The 20,176-nt window shown below is 34.7% G+C and overlaps 1 protein-coding gene across 3 annotated transcripts in view; it reads right to left on the bottom strand.

The window, feature by feature from the left end:
* Positions 1 to 451: 451 nt before the first annotated feature.
* SMAD4 (SMAD family member 4) overlaps positions 452 to 20,176 on the bottom strand; it is a 51,061-nt gene continuing 31,336 nt past the window's right edge. The window contains exons 9-13 of one of the 3 annotated variants that reach the window (XR_014018183.1): positions 19,952 to 20,135; positions 18,457 to 18,625; positions 6,516 to 6,654; positions 5,922 to 6,034; positions 4,991 to 5,127 (exon numbers count right to left, since the gene is read on the bottom strand). Coding sequence is in view for 2 of the 3 variants with exons in the window: in XM_081262591.1 (XP_081118717.1) it covers positions 4,916 to 5,127; positions 6,516 to 6,654; positions 18,457 to 18,625; positions 19,952 to 20,135 (704 nt within the window). In the remaining variant the exon portion in view is untranslated. Of the gene's footprint in view, positions 5,128 to 5,921; positions 6,035 to 6,515; positions 6,655 to 18,456; positions 18,626 to 19,951; positions 20,136 to 20,176 lie in introns of all 3 variants that reach the window. The other 2 variants (XM_081262591.1, XM_081262592.1) reach the window with 2 other exon arrangements.

Below are 20,176 nucleotides of genomic sequence, written 5' to 3'. Positions count from 1 at the left end.
GAGTGCAAATGTCTGGCCTAACCAGGAGCCATTAGTTTCAGACTGAACATGAACATGAACTCTGGCCTTACTGAAAATGCTTCTTAAATAAACTATGTGAAAAGTACCCATATCCACAGAGAGAAATGATTGTCTTCACCTAAGTTTTCTCCTTAGTCTTCCCACATTAAGGGGTGTGTGTGTGTGTGGGGGGGGGGTCCTTTCATTCATTCAAGTCTGATGTTAAAATCCCTGAAAACATCAGCCATTACTTTAGTTACTCCTTGGGGCAGGTTATCAGTCACTCAATTTTCATAAAGGCACCTGTAGGTCAAAAGTATAGAGGAGGAAGGTAGAGCTGAGAGAACACCAAAACAAAACAAAAAAGACCCTCTTAATTTCTGAGGTTTGTGTTGTGTGTCTAGTTTGCTGGTGTCCTCTAAGCAACAGTACTGCCTCTGGCTGTTGATGCTAATTTTGGAACCTTTGTAACCCCGTTTTTTTTTTTTTTTTTTGTATGAGCATCACTTAACTGGAAACAATAAAACCTTTCAAAACATAAGGGGGAAAATATGAATATGACTCATTTCTCTCTACCTCAACCACCTGAAACTCAGCAAGAATCAGAGAAGACTGGAAGTAGTCAAACTGATGTCAAACGCCAATGCACTGAAGTCCTTTTCAACACCTGACAGAAGAACGTCTTTTGAGTCCTGTCCCAGAATTTGTACTTCCATTTTAAAGAAAGATCTAAAAATTCTGGTTATCTGGTTTCCTTGCTCAAGCAGTTAGAAATAATAGAAAGGAAAGAAGAAAATACTAAGGAGAGGCACACAGGAAACGGCAGCTATCAGAAAGGAAAAAGTCCAGAAGAGAAAAAGGAGGGTTAAAATGACTGAAAATTCAAAACCAGAGCAGTCTGGTTAGTAAAGAGAAAACAGTTTTGTCTAATCTTAGAAGCTCCTGAAGTCTACAAAGACAGCTAAGTACAAAAGAAATGTTATATTCAGTATATTCTCTGATATACAGATTGAATAACTCCATCAAAAAAATAGCTTAAAAAGTTTTACTGCTTAGTAAGGCAAGTTTGTGGAAAATTTCATCCCATAGTGATACTAGATAAACAACCTAGCAACACTGGGACAAGTGCTAGGAATAAGGCTGGGCCACGGATGCTAATAAGAATAAGGCCACTGACTTTTTACATCCTTCTTAGTATATTAATTAAGAGAAGAAATTACGTAGTTTTCAGAAGGAAAAGAATGGAAAGATTTGCCTAAGATCCTCCCAGCCTATTCTCAATAATCTTGCAAAGCAGGATTTAGAAGATTATTTACAGACTGCTACCTGCAACAAGATGAGTTTTGCCTTAATTTTTTTTTTTTTTTAAATTTTTAAAGGCATTTCTTCATGCAGTGTTAGCTGCTAATCTCTGCCAGGTCCCACCTACAAAAGTTGTTAGCCAACTTCACATGTAATTGCTCTCACGTAGTCATTTACCTCAGTAACCTAAATTCACCATTTTACCAATTTACTGTCATTAAATCAAATGCTAATAAAATGACTGATGAAGGAAGCAAACTATAGAATCAGTTAAAAAGAATTCTTCCCTATTCAGAGAATAAAACTGCTCCTTCAAAAAGGGTTTGAACTTAATTGACTTTGCATAAAACAGCTAGTGACTCTTAACCAATTACCACCAGATCAGGAGCAAAAATATTTTGCCTCCAGAGATATTTAGGGAGTATTAGGGGGGAAATGTAAATTTTCGTTTCCCAGATGGCCATAATCAAAAAGATACCTGCAATTCACCTTCCTACAATTAACAATAAACTTTTAAAATAAGAATTTATCATAAGACAGGATATTTTACTTTTCCTCCAAAATTGCAAAATTACTATTACAAACCATACCATCCTCCCCCATAAAAATGGTTTTTTTAACTTTGAAATAAGACATAGCCAATAATGTGGTGTTTGCTTAAAATTCCAAGTATTATTTTTACAACACAGATAATAATGTGTTGTTTATCTGGATGTTCGGGTATAGTTAACTTAAGCAAGAACCTTCAATCTATAACCCTGTACCATTTACAGGAAGAATAGGATTGGCAACTAGTTAGTGGTTACAGCAATCCAAACAAGCCATGTTTCTAGAAAAACAAGGTTATATGGCAGTGATTTATCATCATTATCTTTGTATACCAGGGGCAGTAAATTATTTAAAAAAAAAAAAAAAAGACAACCCACAAAAACATCTGCTCCCTGGCAAAAAAGGCAATCCCCTTAAGAATTCCCTTTGATAATGCACATAAAGGCACAAGACAAAAGTAGAATGGGTTTCCCTGGATGTACCTGGTTCATCTCTTTCAGCTTTCACTGAAATTCAACATTCTGAAAGATTTTGAGATATGAATTAGCTACAGAAACCCACCTAGAACCATACCCACATTATAATCAAACTCTAAGAACTGCAGAAACTATTTTATCCTAAATTAGACGTAAAGTTTTAAGCCTAGTGAGAGTCTTTAGTCTTACTCAGAGATGACCACCTCTAAGAAATTGAAATACAGTTTAACAGCCACATTGTCGGGAATAATTGATAACATATTAAATATTTTCTCAAAAGCATGTGACAATCTAGGTACAAATACAAGCAATTAATAACTAAAAGTATTTCTATATTTTATGGCTCTTAGTAGAAAGAAACCAAGAATGGTAGCTTGGCTTTGAAGAGATATTTCTCAGCAAATATTTTCCACATATTTTATGAAGATGATTAAACATGAAAACCTTCCTTAAAGTAGAAAAGGAAGCCACAGGTTATACCACTGCATGGTTAAGATTCTAATTAAATAATCTGGATTTTTAAAAAATCTGTTAATTCTAAAACTCTCTCCTTTCACTCCTATTCCTCATTCATAGGAAAATGGACCTACAGATAAAATTTATAGAGAAGATATTCTTTTATAATTCTGCCCAAAAAGAAACCCTGAAAAATCACCAAATTTACACAGTTGAAAATTGGGTCTTTACCAAAAGTACCTGTGAATACTCAAGAGAAGTTGTTTTAAAAATAGGACATGTAATTTTGATCAAGAGCTATATTTCATCACAGCAATAAACAGTGGTTTCTAGAACTGTCTTATTAAGACCTTCTGAGCAAGGCCAAAGACTTGTTCATTTCAGCTGATACAGGAGGGCCACTATGCCTAAGTGTTTCTAGAGTTCAAATGTATAACACACCTTAAAGAATCTTTAAAAGCTTACAGAAGTCCTCTAAGCAAAAACTAAAAACATCTGAAAGATAATCCTTGATTTTATTTCATACTACTTTATCTTGTAGACAATCTATTTTCTATAGACAAACAGGCTTTTTGTGTGTGTGTGTGCCACAGTAAAAGTTTAAAAAAAAGCAAACAAAACAAAACAAAAAAATACTCTACACACGATAACAACACCCATGGGAAAGTCCTGGTAGAGGGTGAAGGAAAAACCAAAGCTGCCCAATACAATTGGCTGTTGCCTGTCACTTAGTAGAAGGTGTCTTGCCACTGAGATTGGACTCAAAGTGCAAAAGAACAAAATTTTAAAAATCAAACCTAGAGTTCAACTTTGTATGTTGAGATTCAGTTTTATTTATGCTACTAACTAGGTAAAAAGCATACATATTATGTCTGTGGTACAGTCAATACATCTGCAACTTTTCTACTTAAATTCTCTATACAAAGTCACTGCCGATTGTTATGATCAATGATGGCAAAGGACTTAGAATAACCAAAAGATATAAAAAAGTTTGCAGTCTTGCCCCAAGATACAAAAACTGAATTTTAAACAATATCATAACATACATGATTTAAACGGTATACCAAAAAAAGTCACACATCAAATCAAGTACAAAAATATCCAAACTACCTATTATGAACTGCAATGTTTCCATTATTCTGCACAGTATTTAACAGAGAATTTAGCAGTTTCCAACACACTCATTATTTAGTCTAAGCACTGCACCTTTGTAGAACAGTGAGATATTAGGTAGAGTGACACTGCTTTTAGTGTTTTTTTTTTTTTAAATACAAAACCTTTCCCTATGAATTAATGAAGGAAAAGAAATTCCTCTTCTAGGCTTCTTAGAAACCACCCTTGTGCCTAGATATACAGAAGAATACGACTACTGTTTAACAGGGCAAAAGTGTACTTCTTGATAAATAGTCACCCAATAGGGATAACAAATTCAGTATCTGTTACATTTCTTTGTCTGGTAATTTTAAGGAATTCTCAATATACACACAGATTAGTGTTTTGCCTTGGCAAAAATAAAACTGAAGTTGCAAGACAATCTGAATTAAAATCATCTTCACTAGTTTAACTTGCAAAAAAATATTTTGGATAAAAGGTTATAATACATTACTATCTTATTTTTTAAAATACAGAGTAAAGTTGCTCTCGGTAAAATTAACTCACCTGCATGGCACAATATTTTGGAGTAAAGTATGTTCAACAATAACAATTTGCACAAAAAATAACATAGGTGAATTAACTTTGAGAACTTCTCTGCCTTTAAAATCAATAATATTGAATTTATTCTGTAGAATAACACACATACCAATGTTCTGCACATAAAAGGTTCCAAGACATTTTAAAGGGCTAAATTTTCCAGCACTGGAATGACTCCTTCATACATGACTGATAAAGACTTAGTAAGAATGAGTTCTTCCTGATCTTCAAAGTCTGCCCCATGCCTGAAAAGTTCTAAATAGGAAAAAAATTGTTTTAATCCAGTTTCTGTCTGCTAGGAGCAAGGCAGCAAACACATTTCAACCCTTTATGAAAAGATAAAGCAGAACAAAAATGAAATAGATCTTCAGGTTACAAACAGGATTGTATCTTATAGTCCACCATCCTGATAATGTTAAGGGCCCCCACAGTGAGAGACCTCAGTCTAAAGGCTGTGGGTCTGCAATAGGCATGGTGTGAAGTACTTCATCTAGGAGCTGGAGGGCCCGGTGTAAGTGGATCTCAATCCAGCAAGGCGTTTCTTTGATACTCTGTCTTGGATAATCCGGTCCCCAGCCTTTCACAAAGCTCATCCTGAGTATGCATAAGCGACGAAGATCATCAACACCAATGCCAGCAGCAGCTGAGAGACCTAACAGAAAAAGTTTGGAAGACGTTAGAGGAACATAGTGATCTCTTCCCATCCTCCCTACATTCTACTTTATTTTCCTCAGTATAAAATTTCTCTGTCAAAGTGGCAAAAGGTAACAGTAGAGCTAAACCTTATCAATAGGAACTGAAAACTTTTGGTTAAGGCAGTTTACATTCCACAAGTGTCTTCTACGTATTTCCAATTATAAAGTAAATTACTATAATCCAATAACACCCCAGCTATTTTTCTCATTAGAAATGGAGGTGAAAGGATAAGAAACTTGCTTTTAAGAGGTAGTATACATAAACAGGTTGATTCTAGGAACCTTACTGTTTATCTAAGCAGCCTATTTTACAGTAAGACATGACTAATAATGAGAGTTAATATGCCTAGCTCCACTGATACACCTTAGATGACCCAGATGATGTTTATCTTGCAATTTCACAGTATAAAATATGCAATGGGGGCAGTTAGATGAGAATAAGAAAGTGAATACTAGTTCTGAATTCTTTAGGAAAAAACATGTTTATAACATCAAAGCTAGCAAATTAATCGTTCAGGTGCTCGATTTCTTTTTTAAAGATGAAACTCTCAATGAATGTCTTATCTATGTCTAAACTGTAAACTCCTGAACACAATGGAGACTCTGCATCTAATTTTTCAGTCAAAACACACAGTCATATAGTCATCTGCATATATCAATATTACCATGAAACTAATGGGAAGAATTTGCATGTACTGTAGAGAAACCTGCAGGGCCACTGCAGTTTTCTTAGCCAGTGTGATTTGCTTACCACACTGAAGAGGTTAAGAACAGGGGTTGAATGAATCACTAGTTATGCCTTCAGACGTGGAAGATGGGTGCCACGTGTTTCCATCATAAAAGTCTATAGTCAGGAGTTTAACTCTGCAGTAAAAAATTCCCCATCAGTGTGAAACCTGGCACACAGTTCAATTTTACCCTAAAATTAAAAAAAAGTCTACAAGTTATCAAAATACCACCCTCACTCAGTTCTCTCTCCATGCTTAGCATACTTAAAAAAAAAAAATCAGAGAGGTGTCCAATTCTGAAAATGAAATATGCTTTTCTTAGTAGAATAATGCCAAGCATTTCAATGATTATAACCCACCCTGACTGGTGAGGCAGAAATCATTAAAAAAAATCAATAAAAAGGGGGAGACAGAACAATATAATAATAGCCCCCTTTATCCCAAATTCCCTTTTGATACAAAAAGAACACAAATGGCTCTATCCTAGACAAGGGCAACTATTATCATCCCAGGGGAAAAAAAAATATTTCTATTACTGCTTAAGGGAACTGATCAACTGAGTGAATCAAGATAAAATGCCACTATTATATTAAAAAAAAAATCAAGAGCATACTTACTGATAGCTGGAGCTATGCCACCTACTGATCCAGGACCAGGGATGTTTCCTGCCACGGCTGCTGCCTGGGCAGCTGCTGCAGCTTGTGCAGTGGCCGCCTGCTGCTGCATCTGTCGATGACACTGACGCAAATCAAAGACCTTTCAAAAAAAAAAATCTGTTTAATGTTATGAACCTATTGGAAAAGATTTAATACATCAAAATCCAATGAGTAAAATTCATTGAAAATTCACAGCTTCATTTTACCTCCCACTAGATGAGATTTAACTAAAAATTTTAATTTCTATATAGATTATAACTAGAATAACACTAGTTAGGAAGGTTGGCTTAGAACTCACCAAGAGGAACATTTTACTATTAGGAATCTGGCTGCCACAAACTTCAGCATTCTTTACCTAGTTAAGTGTGGGTCCGCTGTACTGTCCTTGTGAAAAGCCACCTATCTGTGAAATTACCCCCTTTTCATAACCAAATTGATGAGTTGTCTCTAGGTTGGAGTTGATGGCTATAGTCTCCTGGTCAACATCTTTTGTTCCCATTCTTTATCATTTCTGGAGTTCATTGAACTAGTTTATATGTTTGAAAATATTTATGATTTTAAAAGAAAAAAAAACCAACTTTGAATCCCATCCCTGATATCTGCTTATTATATGTGTTAAGTTTTTTAACCTCTCTGGAGCCTCCTCAATTTTCTTATCTGTAAAATGAGTACTAAGTGTACATACTTTCATAGGGTTACTGTAAACTTGGCAGAGTAAACTGTCAATAAATGTTACTTATTATTTTGTTCTTGGCCTCACCAGTAGCCATCTTTTGGTATGTGTTAAGGAGGAGCTGGCTGACCAGTAATTCCAGTGTTCTCTTTCAAGGAAGCCAAGGACTGGTATAGTAAGAAAGGGACTGATGTCACTTTTATCATGAAAATATTGACATGTCCTTTCAATACACAACAAATTATGGATAATAGTTCATATCACTCTTTCTGGGAAAAAGCCAACATCCTAAAATAATACATTTATTTGCAAGTTTAAAAAAGCACTAGAAGATTACACAAAAGCTGTCATCTAGGAAAAGAAGATGAGGTGGAGGGTAGAAGCAAGGCTGCTCAATGTCAACCATTTTTTAAATCATTTTAATCTCTGAAACCATGTAGTCACATTCCCTATTCAAAAGTCAACCAGTTGTTTAAAAATTCTCTGGTGGGCTGGGGTTGTGACTCAGCGGTAGAGCGCTCGTGCAAGACCCTGGGTTGGATCCTCAGCACCACATAAAAAATAAATAGATAAAATAAAGGTATTGTGTCCAACTAGAACTAAAAACTAAATATTAAAAAAAAAATCTGGTATGCAGCTAAATGAGCTGCATAGAAGCAAACTTAATTACGATTAAAATAAAAGAAACAGAATGCATAACTTACTATTTGGTGATAGACAACAGCTTTAGAACCCAAACCATAAATTTTCAAATGCTTGAACAAGTTCTGATGGTCTTCAACCACAGTATTTACATAAACCATAACAATATACAATAGTAAATCCCTCCAAGTAGCAATCATATTCCTACTTTTCTACTCAATATCTATCTTATCAAAAAGTCTTTCTTGATTAGTATCAATGAAATACAAAACTTAGGACTATCCTATTCTTTAAAGAGAGATAAATTTTTCAAATATACATGTATTACCTGACAAACCTACAAAGTCCTAAAAAAAACTTCAAAACAGAGATCATGATAAAGTTGGGTTCTAGAAATCAGAAATCTCACAATGCCCCCAATAAAAAGCAGGACTCTCTCAAAATTTCATTAGATTGTGAACTTTTCTACTGGGCTATGACCATTAGAAGGCATGTTATCTAGCATGGCACAAAGCAGGCATAAACATCTTAAGAGCTGAATAGATACATAAACACCTTAAGAAAGAAGAAAATTAATAAACTACTTTTTAGAGTAGTTTTAGATTCAGAACAAAACTGAGCACTTAACATTCTTGCTATTTGAAGGAGTTTAACAAACAGCATTGTCACTACATAAGAAACATCAGGGTTGGGGTTTTATTTCCCCCACCCCCACCCCTGAACCAGGGATTGAACCCAGGGATGCTTTACCACTGAGCCACATCCCCAGCCCTTTTTATTATATTTTATTTGGAGACAGGGTCTCAACTAAGTTGCTTAGTGCCTCGCTAAATTGCTGAGACTGGCTTTGAACTTTCAATCCTCCTGCCTCAGCCTCCCAAATTGCTGGGATTACAGGTGGGATTACAGGCGGGTGCCACCACGCCTGGCAGGGTTGGGGATTTCAAGTGCAAGACCCTGAATTCAGTCCTCAACCTGGGGGAAAATAAAAGAGAAAATGCCCATATATATTTTTAAAATGCCTATTCTAGTATGTAGGAGTAGAATAACATGATAACTAAGGCTTGTTTTCAAATTCTTCTTTCAAAGAAAAAAAAAAGATCAAGTAAAGGAAATATAAAATCTTAACTACTTCATCTGGGTTTTGTGTTCTGGATTTCATTAAACTACCTTATTCACTAGTTTATCTACAGAGTCCCTGCCATCACACACATAAACCTCCCCAACTAATGACATCCCCACCACAGTGGCACACTTGTTAGAATAAATCAATCTAGAGTGACACATTATTCGCCCAAAGTCCACAGTCACAACATAAGGGCTCACTCTTGGTATTGTACATTCTATGGGTTTGCACCAACTTACAATGATGTGTATCCATTATCATAGTTTATCACACACTTTCACAGTACTAAAAATCCTCTATGTTCTGTCTATATTCATTCCTGCCTCCCCACTATCCTCTAGTAACTGATCTTCTTACTATCTCAATAGTTTGTCTTTTCCAGAATATCATCTGGTTGGAATCATATAGTATGTAATTCCTCCGTGTCTTTTCAGTGCCTGATAGCTCACTTCTTTTTAACATTGATTAATAGCTCATTGTCTGATGTACTACAGTTTATATATTCACTTTCTGAAGAACATCCTGGTTGCTTTCAAGTTTTGTCAACTATGAAAAAGGTTATGGTTTTTGTGTGGACTTAAGTTTTTGATTTGAGTAAATGCAAAGAAATGTGACTGCCAGATTGTATAGTAGGAATATGTTTAGTTTTATAAGAAACTGCTACACCATTTACCAAAATGACTACATCGTTTTGCATTCTTACTACCAACAAATCAAGAGTCCCATGATCTCACCAGCATTTGATTTTATATGTTGGCCATTCTAATAAGCATGCAGTGGTATTTCATAACTTTTTTTTTGAGAGAGATAATTTTTTAATTTTTAAATTTTCAGTTATCGGTGGACACAACATCTTTATTCTATTTGTATGTGGTGCTGAGGATCGATCCCAGCACCCAGCGCGTGCCAGACAAGTGCGCTACTGCTTGAGCCACATCCCCAGCCCCATATGACTTTCAATTTCATAATGACATATGATGTTAAACATCTCTTCAGATGCTTGCTTGCCATCAGTGTAACTTCTTCAGTGAGACATCTGTTCAGGTATTTTGCTCATGTTTTAATCAAGTTTTTTTGTTTCCCTATTGTTGAATTTTAAGAATTTGTATATTTTGAGTTACAGGGAAGACAGTAGAATGTGTCACACATAAATTTCCTTTGCTTATAAATGAATACATGACTAGTATTAAGTCCACATTATGTAAAGACACAAGAACGAGATCCCAATTGGAATGGGTTTTCTCCATGTATGTATGTCAAAATATGCCAGGTGCAGTGGCGTATCCCGGTGGCTTGGGAGCCTGAGTCAGGAGGATCGTGAGTTCAAGGCCAGCCTCAGCAAAAGTGAGGCACTAAGCAACTCATTGAGACCCTGTCTCTAAATAAAATACAAACTAGGGCTGGGGATGTGGCTCAGCGGTCAAGTGCCCAAGTTCAATCTCCATATATACTCAAACTGTCATACATATCTAACTTTATTTTATTTAATATGGTGATGAGGATCAAACCCAGTGCCTCGCACGTGCGAAGCAAAAAAACTAATCTATCGCTGAGCCACAACCCTAGCCCCCCCCCCCGTCATGTATATCTAAAAACAACAAATTTTTAAAAATAGTCCTTTATCAGTAGATCAGCAATGCCTTTGGGAAATATTTTCTTCCTAACTGTGGCTTGTCTTCTCATTCTTTTGACATTGCCTCACACAGAGCAGAAGTTAATGTTAATGAAGTACAGGCTATCAAATGCTTTTCTTGAATCATATCACTGAAGTTATATCTAAAAAGTCACCACCAAGGTCATTTAGGTTTTCTCTTATTACCTTATAGGAGTTTTAGAGTTTGTATTTTAAATGTAAGTCTCTATAACCACTTTTTCTTTTTTATAAACATCACTAATCAAATACTGTACACATGTAATATTATTTGGGAGTAGAGAATAAAACTTTCCTATAAATCTTTTTGGTTCAAATGTGTTCTCAACACTCCCTACCATGAAATCATTAAAAATACAAAGAAATCACCACAGACAGGAATGCTACAATTATATTATAAATAATCACATCTAGGATTGTTTTAGCCAGATCTATGCTAACACCTGCAGCATATACTACAAGCAAAGAAGAAACCTGAGGACTTTTATCTGTTATGTGAGGCATCTATTCAAGTATTTTGCTCATGTTTTAATCAAGTTTTTTTGTTTCCCTATGGTTGAATTTTAAGAGTTTGTATATTCTGAGTAATAAGAAGGACAGTAGAATGAGTCACACATAACTTTCCTTTGCTCATAAATGAATACATGACTACTGTTAAGTCCACAATATATACAAACACAAGAATGAGATCCCAATTGGAATGGGTTTTCTCCATGTATGTAGTAAAGTAATTGTACATCTTCTCCATGAAGATGTAGTAAGAATGATTCACTAGGCACCTTAGCAAACCTTCCTTCCATAATGGACTATTTATATAATTACTATGTTCAAACCAGAGACTTAAAATTATTCAGTTAAACAGCACTACACTACTGAGACCTGAGTGGTCTCCTGATTTTACACCATAATTGATACACTACACAAGAGAAATCTGTTATGCTGGATAGTAAAATTCAGGCTATCATTGAAATGGTACCTTCTTCCTTTCACGAATTTAACTAAGCTGTTGATAATGGTAACTCAAAGTAATCAAAGGCTTTAAATGATCTTTTGGCTCAGATCCAAAAAATACTTCCAATCACCACCCTAAGCTAATCAACAACTTGACTCTGCTTTCATTTAATTAATCATGTTTCCAGTTAGTGACTCTCATGAGTTTACTACAAACTTATTATATAACAGGTGAATGTCTTACAAATGTCACTGCCAACATTTTCAGGATATTGTCTTTCAATGAAGAGTCAAATTTTGGCATTTTTCTTTCACAAGGCTTAATTGCAATCCTATATAATTAACACGAGGAACTAGTAATCTGAAAGGAGAAAGAGATAGTGGTATTGGTATCTGGGGCACCTGAATGTAAGAATGCATTAAAGACTTGCTAAGTAAACTGACTTAGAAGTAAAAAAAAAAAAAAAAAAAAAAAAAAATCACAGTATGTAGTAACTGGGAATAAAGTTAAGTGGGGTTCAAAATACCCTTCAACCAAGCTCACCTATGGTTTAGAAGCATCTTCTCCCTCCTTCCCCTAACATAACTGGACTCAATATCATCCAAGAATGCAAATCATAATCACCCATGAGTCTCCACTTCAGAGCCACTAGGATGGCTAATATAAAGAAAGCAGGAAGTGATATCAGCCAAATTAACTGTTATATTGCATGTATATATGAATATGTAATAATAAATTCCTTAATATGTACAACTATAATGCACCAATAAAAAATGAGAAAATAAAAAAATATTAAAAAACTGGAAACTTCACACTGCTTGTGGGAATTTAAAATGGTGTAGCCATTTTGGAAAACAGTCTAGCAGATCCTCAAAAAATCACACATACCTTATGATCTAGTAGTGCCGCTATTAGGTATATTCCCAAGACAAGGAAGAACACATGATCATGCATATATTTGCACAAAAAAGCCCATAAGCAGTTTCAGTTATAATATAGCCAGAAAGTAGAAATACACGTCCATCAAATGGTAGATAAACAAAATGGAATTATTCAACTATAAAAATAAATAATATATATACACACATATCATATATATGATATATATATATATATATATATATATATATATATATATATATGAAGCTTGAGACATTATGCCTAGTGAAAGATGAAAGCCAAAAAAGACATTTTATTAATCCATTTATATGTAATGTCCTGGATAGAATATAGAAAGACTAGTGATTGGGGCTGAGGTTGTAGTTCAGTGGTAGAGCACTTGCCTCACACATGTGAGACACTGGGTTCAATCCTCTGTACCATATATAAATAAAGTAAAGGTATTGTGTTAATCTACAACTAAAAAAAAAAAAAAAAAGAAAGAAAGAAAGAATGAAAAGAAAGATTAGTGATTGTCTAGAATGATGGGGAATGAGGCCTCGGGGTGACAGCTAAAGAACATGGAGTCTCTTTCTGGGATGAGGAAATGTAACTTTGTGGTGATGGTTGCAAAATTCTGTGAATATGCTAAAAATGATCAAATCATAAACTTCAAATAGATGATGTATATGGCATGTAAATTATGGCTCACATCTTAATACAGCTCATGAAAACCAGATTTCCCAGTGCTAAAGGAATACAAACAGACTTTATTTTTGAAAGTAAAAGAACAAGGCCACCTAAAAGAAAAGTCAAATATTTATTTCATTCAAAGTCTTTTTGACAAATAAATTAATTATGCAAGACTCTGCATTACTTAAGCTCAATTATTTTAAATACTACTCCATATCTGGTAAGTTCATAAATACTGTTTGGCACACAGTAGATGCTCAATATTGTAGTTCCCTGCCACTTACTTTAAATTACATGCATAATCCAGAGACTTCCAATCAAGATGGATGCGTAGGAATATAAAAGCCCCTTCTCTTTCTGCTCCAAAAACTTTAGAACAGAAAAACTATTAAAAATAGATATCCTTGGGCTGGGGATGTGGCTCAAGCGGTAGCGCGCTCGCCTGGCATGCGTGCAGCCCGGGTTCGATCCTCAGCACCACATACCAACAAAGATGTGTCCGCCGAGAACTAAAAAATAAATATTAAAAAAAAATTCTCTCTCTCTCTCTCTCTCTCCTCTCTCACTCTCTCTTTAAAAAAAAAAATAGATATCCTTTCTAGGCCAATCATATAATATAGATAGAAGTACAATGTACTGGGAGTAACCAAACAATCTGAAGAAAAAATTCATATTTCCCAATTTCAAAAGTTATTACAAATCTAAGTAATAAGATACAGCACTCCTGGCATAAGGCTAGACATACAGAACAATGAAACAAAGATGAGAGTCCAGAAATACACTTTTACATTTATGGGCTAATAATTATGAACTGATTTTTCATCAAACCTCATTTAGATAATACTTTCTTAAATATGACATTAAAAGCAACCAAAATAGAACTGAACTATAACAAAACTAAAAATTAAAAAAATTTTGGTGCTACAAATCAGATTATTAAGAAAGTGAAAGGATTTCTCTATTTGCACTTTTGACATTAACAAAGAAATCAGCAAGATACTGGTAGCAGCTGCTCCTTCAGACCAAAACACCTAAACCTAATGTTAAACCTGGTATATCAAAACCACACTAAACCACAGACTGACTTGTTGAATTCCTAAGGAACTAGAAAAGGGACAATCTTTGTAAGACAGCCTGGTCCCTCAGTCAGCTTTCCAGATCTTTTCCCATAATTCGGCTTTCACTGGCAGTTTTTTGGTAAGAGAAGGAGGGCATTGAACAACCTTAATCAGAAGTAATAGGCTCAAAAGCTCCCCACTGCAGCTATTAATGTCCTTTAAACCTCCAAGGGGTTTAAATACTTGCAAATCATGTATTGATAGGGACTAGTACTCAGAATATAAAATATTTTAATGCCAATAAAGAGAAAACAAAAGTCAAACATTTATTTCATTTAAAGCTTTGAACTTCCTTGTGTCTTTGAAATTATGCAGGCATATGATATGAGAAGTAAGATACGTCATGCCCATGTAGAAGCCTTTACTAGCCAGTGATTAATTTGCTCTCTCTTTCCTCCAGGCTCAGTAATGCTGGAGACTCCCAGAATGAGGACAACATGGGAAGAATCCTTACCCAATACATGATAGGCAGTATGATTGAGAAATAGAACTATGCTATTTGAAGTCATCAAAATTTTAGAACTGATAATACTGCCTTACAACCTCGCATATTCTGATTGTAATGGGATGAAACTTGGAGAACTATGGGAGAAGGTGAGCCCATTTTGCATGTGAGAGGAACATGAACCACTAAGAGCCAGAGGACATGTGGTAGATGAATCCCAAAGATTCTCATCTCTTGGCATTCACATGCTTGCATAATACAAGTCTCTCCCTAAATGTGGGCTGAACCTGGTGACTTGATTCTGATAAAAATTCTGATGGAATGTTAATGAGATTTGATTACTTAAAAAAATAAAAATGTGGCATCTTTCTTGTTCACCCTGTCTCTCTCATTCACTCGGAGCCTTGGTCCAGGGAAAGTCAGCTGCCATGTGCTCAGCAGCACTACAGAGAGGCCTATAAGGCAAAGTATTAATTTCTATGGCTTATATCAGGTCTTAAAACTACTCTAATTCTGGCTGATACCTTGATTGCAGTCTTATGAGAGATCCTGACCCAGAGATACCCAGCTAAGTTACCTCCACCTGTGACCCAGAGAAATATATGAGATAACACAAGTTTACTGTTAAGAAAGAAAGGAGGGCTGGGGTTGTGGCTCAGTAGTAGAGCACTTGTCTAGCATGTGTGAAGTACTGGGTTTGATTCTCAGTACCGCATACAAATAAAAAAAGAAAGAGAGGAAAGAAGAGAGGAAGGGAAAGAAAATGAAAAGACAACCCAAAGGATGGAAGAAAATACTTGCAAATCATGTATTGATAGGGACTAGTACTCAGAATATAAAAAGAACTCTTAGAACTCAATAAAAAGAACCCAGTTGAAAAATGGTCAAAAGATTTGAACAGACATTTCTCCAAAGATATACAAATGGCCAACAGTACTCAGAGATGCTTAACATTATTACCCACTGGGGAAATGTAAATCAAAATTACACTGAGACACTGCTTCACATCCTTTGGAAGGCTAAATCAAAAAACATATACAAGTGTTAATGAGAATGTGGAGAAACTGACACCCTCATATATTGTTAGTGAAAATGTTAAATGACAATCACTTTAGAAAAGAGTTTGGTAAATACACAGTTACCTTACAATAAAGCAATTCTACTTCTAGGTACATGTTCAACAAAATGAAAATATAATTTACCCAAAAACTTAGAAACAAATGTTCATATAGCAGTAATATTTGGAATAGACATAAAGTAGAAACAACCCACAGATAAAACCCCACAGTGAAGATCAGAGACTAAAGACAAAGGCACTAGGGATAACAAGACCATAAGTAGAGGTAAAAGCCAGGAATTCACCTTCTTGGAGTAATATGGAAAGGGACACTAGCCAAGCACTCTGAGGGCTACAACTAGCCACCTGCCCATCAACCAAGTGCTGGTAGAAATGCACATAGGAAAAAAAAAATTGCCCATAGCAGAGGTTAAGTAGCAGAGAAACCTACACAATGAGAATTAGGCCCTGAGCATATCTGGGGATTGGAATGCAATTTCTTCAAAATCCCCCTACCTTGTGATTATAAGATTTGATTCTGAAATGCGGATGCCAGATGCCAGGCAAAATTGCCCTATGAGTAAAAGCAATTACACAGGAAAAAATAAAAATTGAATTATTTCTTTCAAAACAAACTTGCCAACAAATACAAAATGGGCTACAAAGTATATAAGGAAACACAAAGCATTAAAAATACTAACAAGGGACATATAATCAAATATAAAAATTCCTTGTAGAAAAATTAGAAAAAAAACAAAGTAACTCCCAGAGATAGTTCCTGGTAGAACATTTTGCACAGACATTTTAACAAAAATGTGATCATACACTATTTATATGTTAAGAACCAACTTTTATATGCCCTGAATATCCTATCAATAGATATAACAATATTTTATTATTCTATTCTATTGTTTTAATATACCAAAACTATAACTGATTCTCTATTGTCAAAAATTTTAACAGGGAATCACAGTGAATTTTGTTCATTAAAAACAACATTGTGATTATGTTTTTAGAAGTCTTCATGAATTAGAAATTCATATGGAATTACTCTTTAAGCCAATTAGTATAATCTGGAATTGGTTTTAAATTACTCCAGGAGGATAAGGGTGGGGAAATTACATGGGTAAACAAAGATTGGTAAAATGTTAGTAATTGTTGAAAGCAGATGATAGGTACATGAGGTTTGTTATTTTCTCTGTATTTGCTATGTTTGAAAGTTTCACATTAAAAAAAAAAAAAAAAAAAAGACAATATCCTTTAACTGAACCATAACCAAAAATGGTATATTAGGTTCACCACTGTAAGGTAATTAAGCACTTCCATTTTCATAATTTCTATCTAATTATAGTATTTGTATCTTATGCAACCTCCTAGGAATAAGTCATAAGATACAGTTAATTCCACTAATGTACAACAGCTGATAACAAAGATGTTCAGGATGACTGAAAAGTCTGAAATTAAAAACGTATTTGGCATAATCACAACCATTTTTCTCATCTAAGAACAATGTATGTTATAAACAAAACTGAGTTGAATATGTAATTTGTAATGAGCAGTGAAAAATATCTCAGGTTTATCAGGGTCTTGATTTGAAAAGCATTTGATTTTAGAATTCCCTTCCATAAAATCCCAAATATTGGCCAAGAAGAAAGTCTAGGCTGGTAGTGTAGCCTAGTGGAAGAAAACTTGCCTAGTTTGCACAAGATCCTGTGTTCAACCCCAGTCCCATTTAAAAAAAAAAAAAAAAATACCAGGGGCTGGGGTTGTGGCAGCAGTAGAGAACTTGCCTAGCAGGTGCGAAGGCCCTGGGTTTGATCCTCAGCACTACATAAAAATAAATAAAATAAAGGTATTGCATCCAACTACAACTAAAAATAAACATTTCTTTTTTTTTAAATGCCAGGTGTTGTGGTGCACACCTATAATCCCAGTGACTTGAGAGACTGAGGCTGGAGGATCACAAATTCAAGACTAGCCTCAGCAACTTAGTGAGACCATGTCTCAAAATAAAAAATAAAAGGACTGTGAATTTGACTTAGTGGTAAAGCACCCCTGGGTTAAATCCCCACTAAAAAAAAAAAAAAAAAAAAAAAAAAAAAACCCTGAAATTGCAGTCTAGATTTTTGCCAATTTCCATGTCAAAGGAATATAAGTTTGGAGGTTTCATTCAATATTTTCAAGTCTATGTTACTCCAAAAAATTTTAACAAATCTGTTAAAAAAGAGAAAGACACAAAGGCAAGCCATGAAACCAGATATAACTGATATATCAACAAACACCTCCATGAAAGGTGTTTTCACATATACACCCACAAAACCCACATTTTTTTTTTTTTTTTTTTTTTTTTGGTACCAGGGATTGAACCCAGGGGTGCTTAACCACTGAGCCACATCACCACTCCTTTTTTATATTTGACTCATTGAGTTGTTAGAGCCTTGCTAATTTGCTAAGGCTGTCTTTGAACTCACGATCCTCCTACCTCAACCTCCAGAGCTTCTAGGATTACAGGCAGCTGGCTTTACAGGTATACGCCACTGCACCTGGCACAAGTTTTTATTATGTATTGATGTAAAACATTTTTCTATTCCTCTCACCTCCACTTCAGTTCTTGAAGCAACAAAGAGGTTTGTAGCCTAAAATATTCATATTAAATTGCAACTAACCTTTATATACGCACTTGGGTAGATCTTATGAACAGCATCTCCAGGTGCACGTCCAGCTTCTCTGTCTAAGTAGTAACTCTGTACAAAGACTGCATGGTCACTAAGGCACCTGACCCAAACGTCACCTTCACCTTTACATTCCAACTGCACACCTTTGCCTATGTGCAACCTAGAAAGACAAACATTATATCTTAAGTATTCACAAATAAATTTTAGTTCAGATTATACTGCATATTCAATATTGAAAAATTAAAAAGAATAAAGAAAGGACATAATACAACACCATTATCAAAAGATAACCATGGTTAACTTTTTTATATTTCTTTCTTTTCCTATTTATATATAATAAAAATATACATAGTGCTTGCTATGTGTCAGGAACACTTAATATGAATTATAATTTAACCTTCACAACTAAATAAGGTACATACTATAATTTCTATATTTTATGAGTTACACTGTCCAGCAATATATGGCTATAATTAAAAATTCAGTTAATCACATGACCTTTTTTTTTTTTGCACCAGGAACTGAACTCAGAGGCATTTAACCACTGAGTCACATCCCCAGCCCTTTTTATTTTTTGAGACAGGCCTCACTAAGTTGATAGGGCCTCACAAAGTTGCTGAGGCTGGCCTTGAACTTGAGATCCTCCTGCCTCACCCTCCCAAGCCACTAATATTACAGGTGTGTGCCACCTTTGTATAAGCCATATTTTAAGCACTCAAAAGCTACATGTGGCTACTGGCAAGTGAATTGGACAATGCAGATATAAATCATTTCCTACATCTCAGAAAATTATATCAGCCAGTATTAGTGTAGAGAGTAACTTGCCAAAGTTAGATAGCAAATATAAAACCAAGATCATGTGCATACACACACATATCCTTTAACAGGTGAGATCAAATAGCCCAAATTATGCATTTTCACATCATCTTTTCTGTTTCATTATATAAACATTTTAATGATTAAAAAAATTGTAATGATTACATAAAAATAGGTTTATCATAAGCCACTTAACCATTTCCCTTTTATTACCAATTTTTTGATTTTTCATAACCTTCAGAAATATCTATTCTCATGATATATTATTTCCTCTCAATAGATTTGGAGAAAATAATACATTATCAAAGAAATTGAAATTTGGAATCTAGTTTTCAAAGGTCTAGCATTTAATAGAAACCTATCTTTTATCCTTACATATTAAACAAACATCTAAAATTAAAATGGAATGCTTAAAAATTCAGAATTTTCAAGATAATATTTTTCCATCTTCATTAAATATAAATGAAGAAATAAACATTATCTCAAAAAGATAATGTATGGGGCTGGAGTTATAGCTCAGTGGTAGAGCACCTAGAAGGTAGAGGCACTGGGTTCAATTCTTAACACCACATAAAAATAAATAAGTAAATAAATAAAATAAACAATTTTCAAAAGACAAATGTACTATGCTCAATTTTTTAAAATAACTATGGAACTATACAATCAATACCTCGCTCTTTCAATGGCTTCTGTCCTGTGGACATTGGAGAGTTGACCCAAGCAAAAGCGATCTCCTCCAGAAGGATCCACATATCCATCAACAGTTACAATAGGGCAGCTTGAAGGAACTTTAAATGTCTCTCCTACCTGAACGTCCATCTCAAAGTAAGCAATGGAACACCAATACTCAGGAGCTATAGGAAATAAATAAAAAAGAACATCCATCCATTTGAAT

Source organism: Spermophilus citellus (genome assembly GCF_964194105.1).
Source record: "Spermophilus citellus genome assembly, chromosome: 12".
Taxonomy (NCBI): domain Eukaryota; kingdom Metazoa; phylum Chordata; class Mammalia; order Rodentia; family Sciuridae; genus Spermophilus; species Spermophilus citellus.
This window is presented reverse-complemented; position numbering and strand designations above follow the sequence as displayed.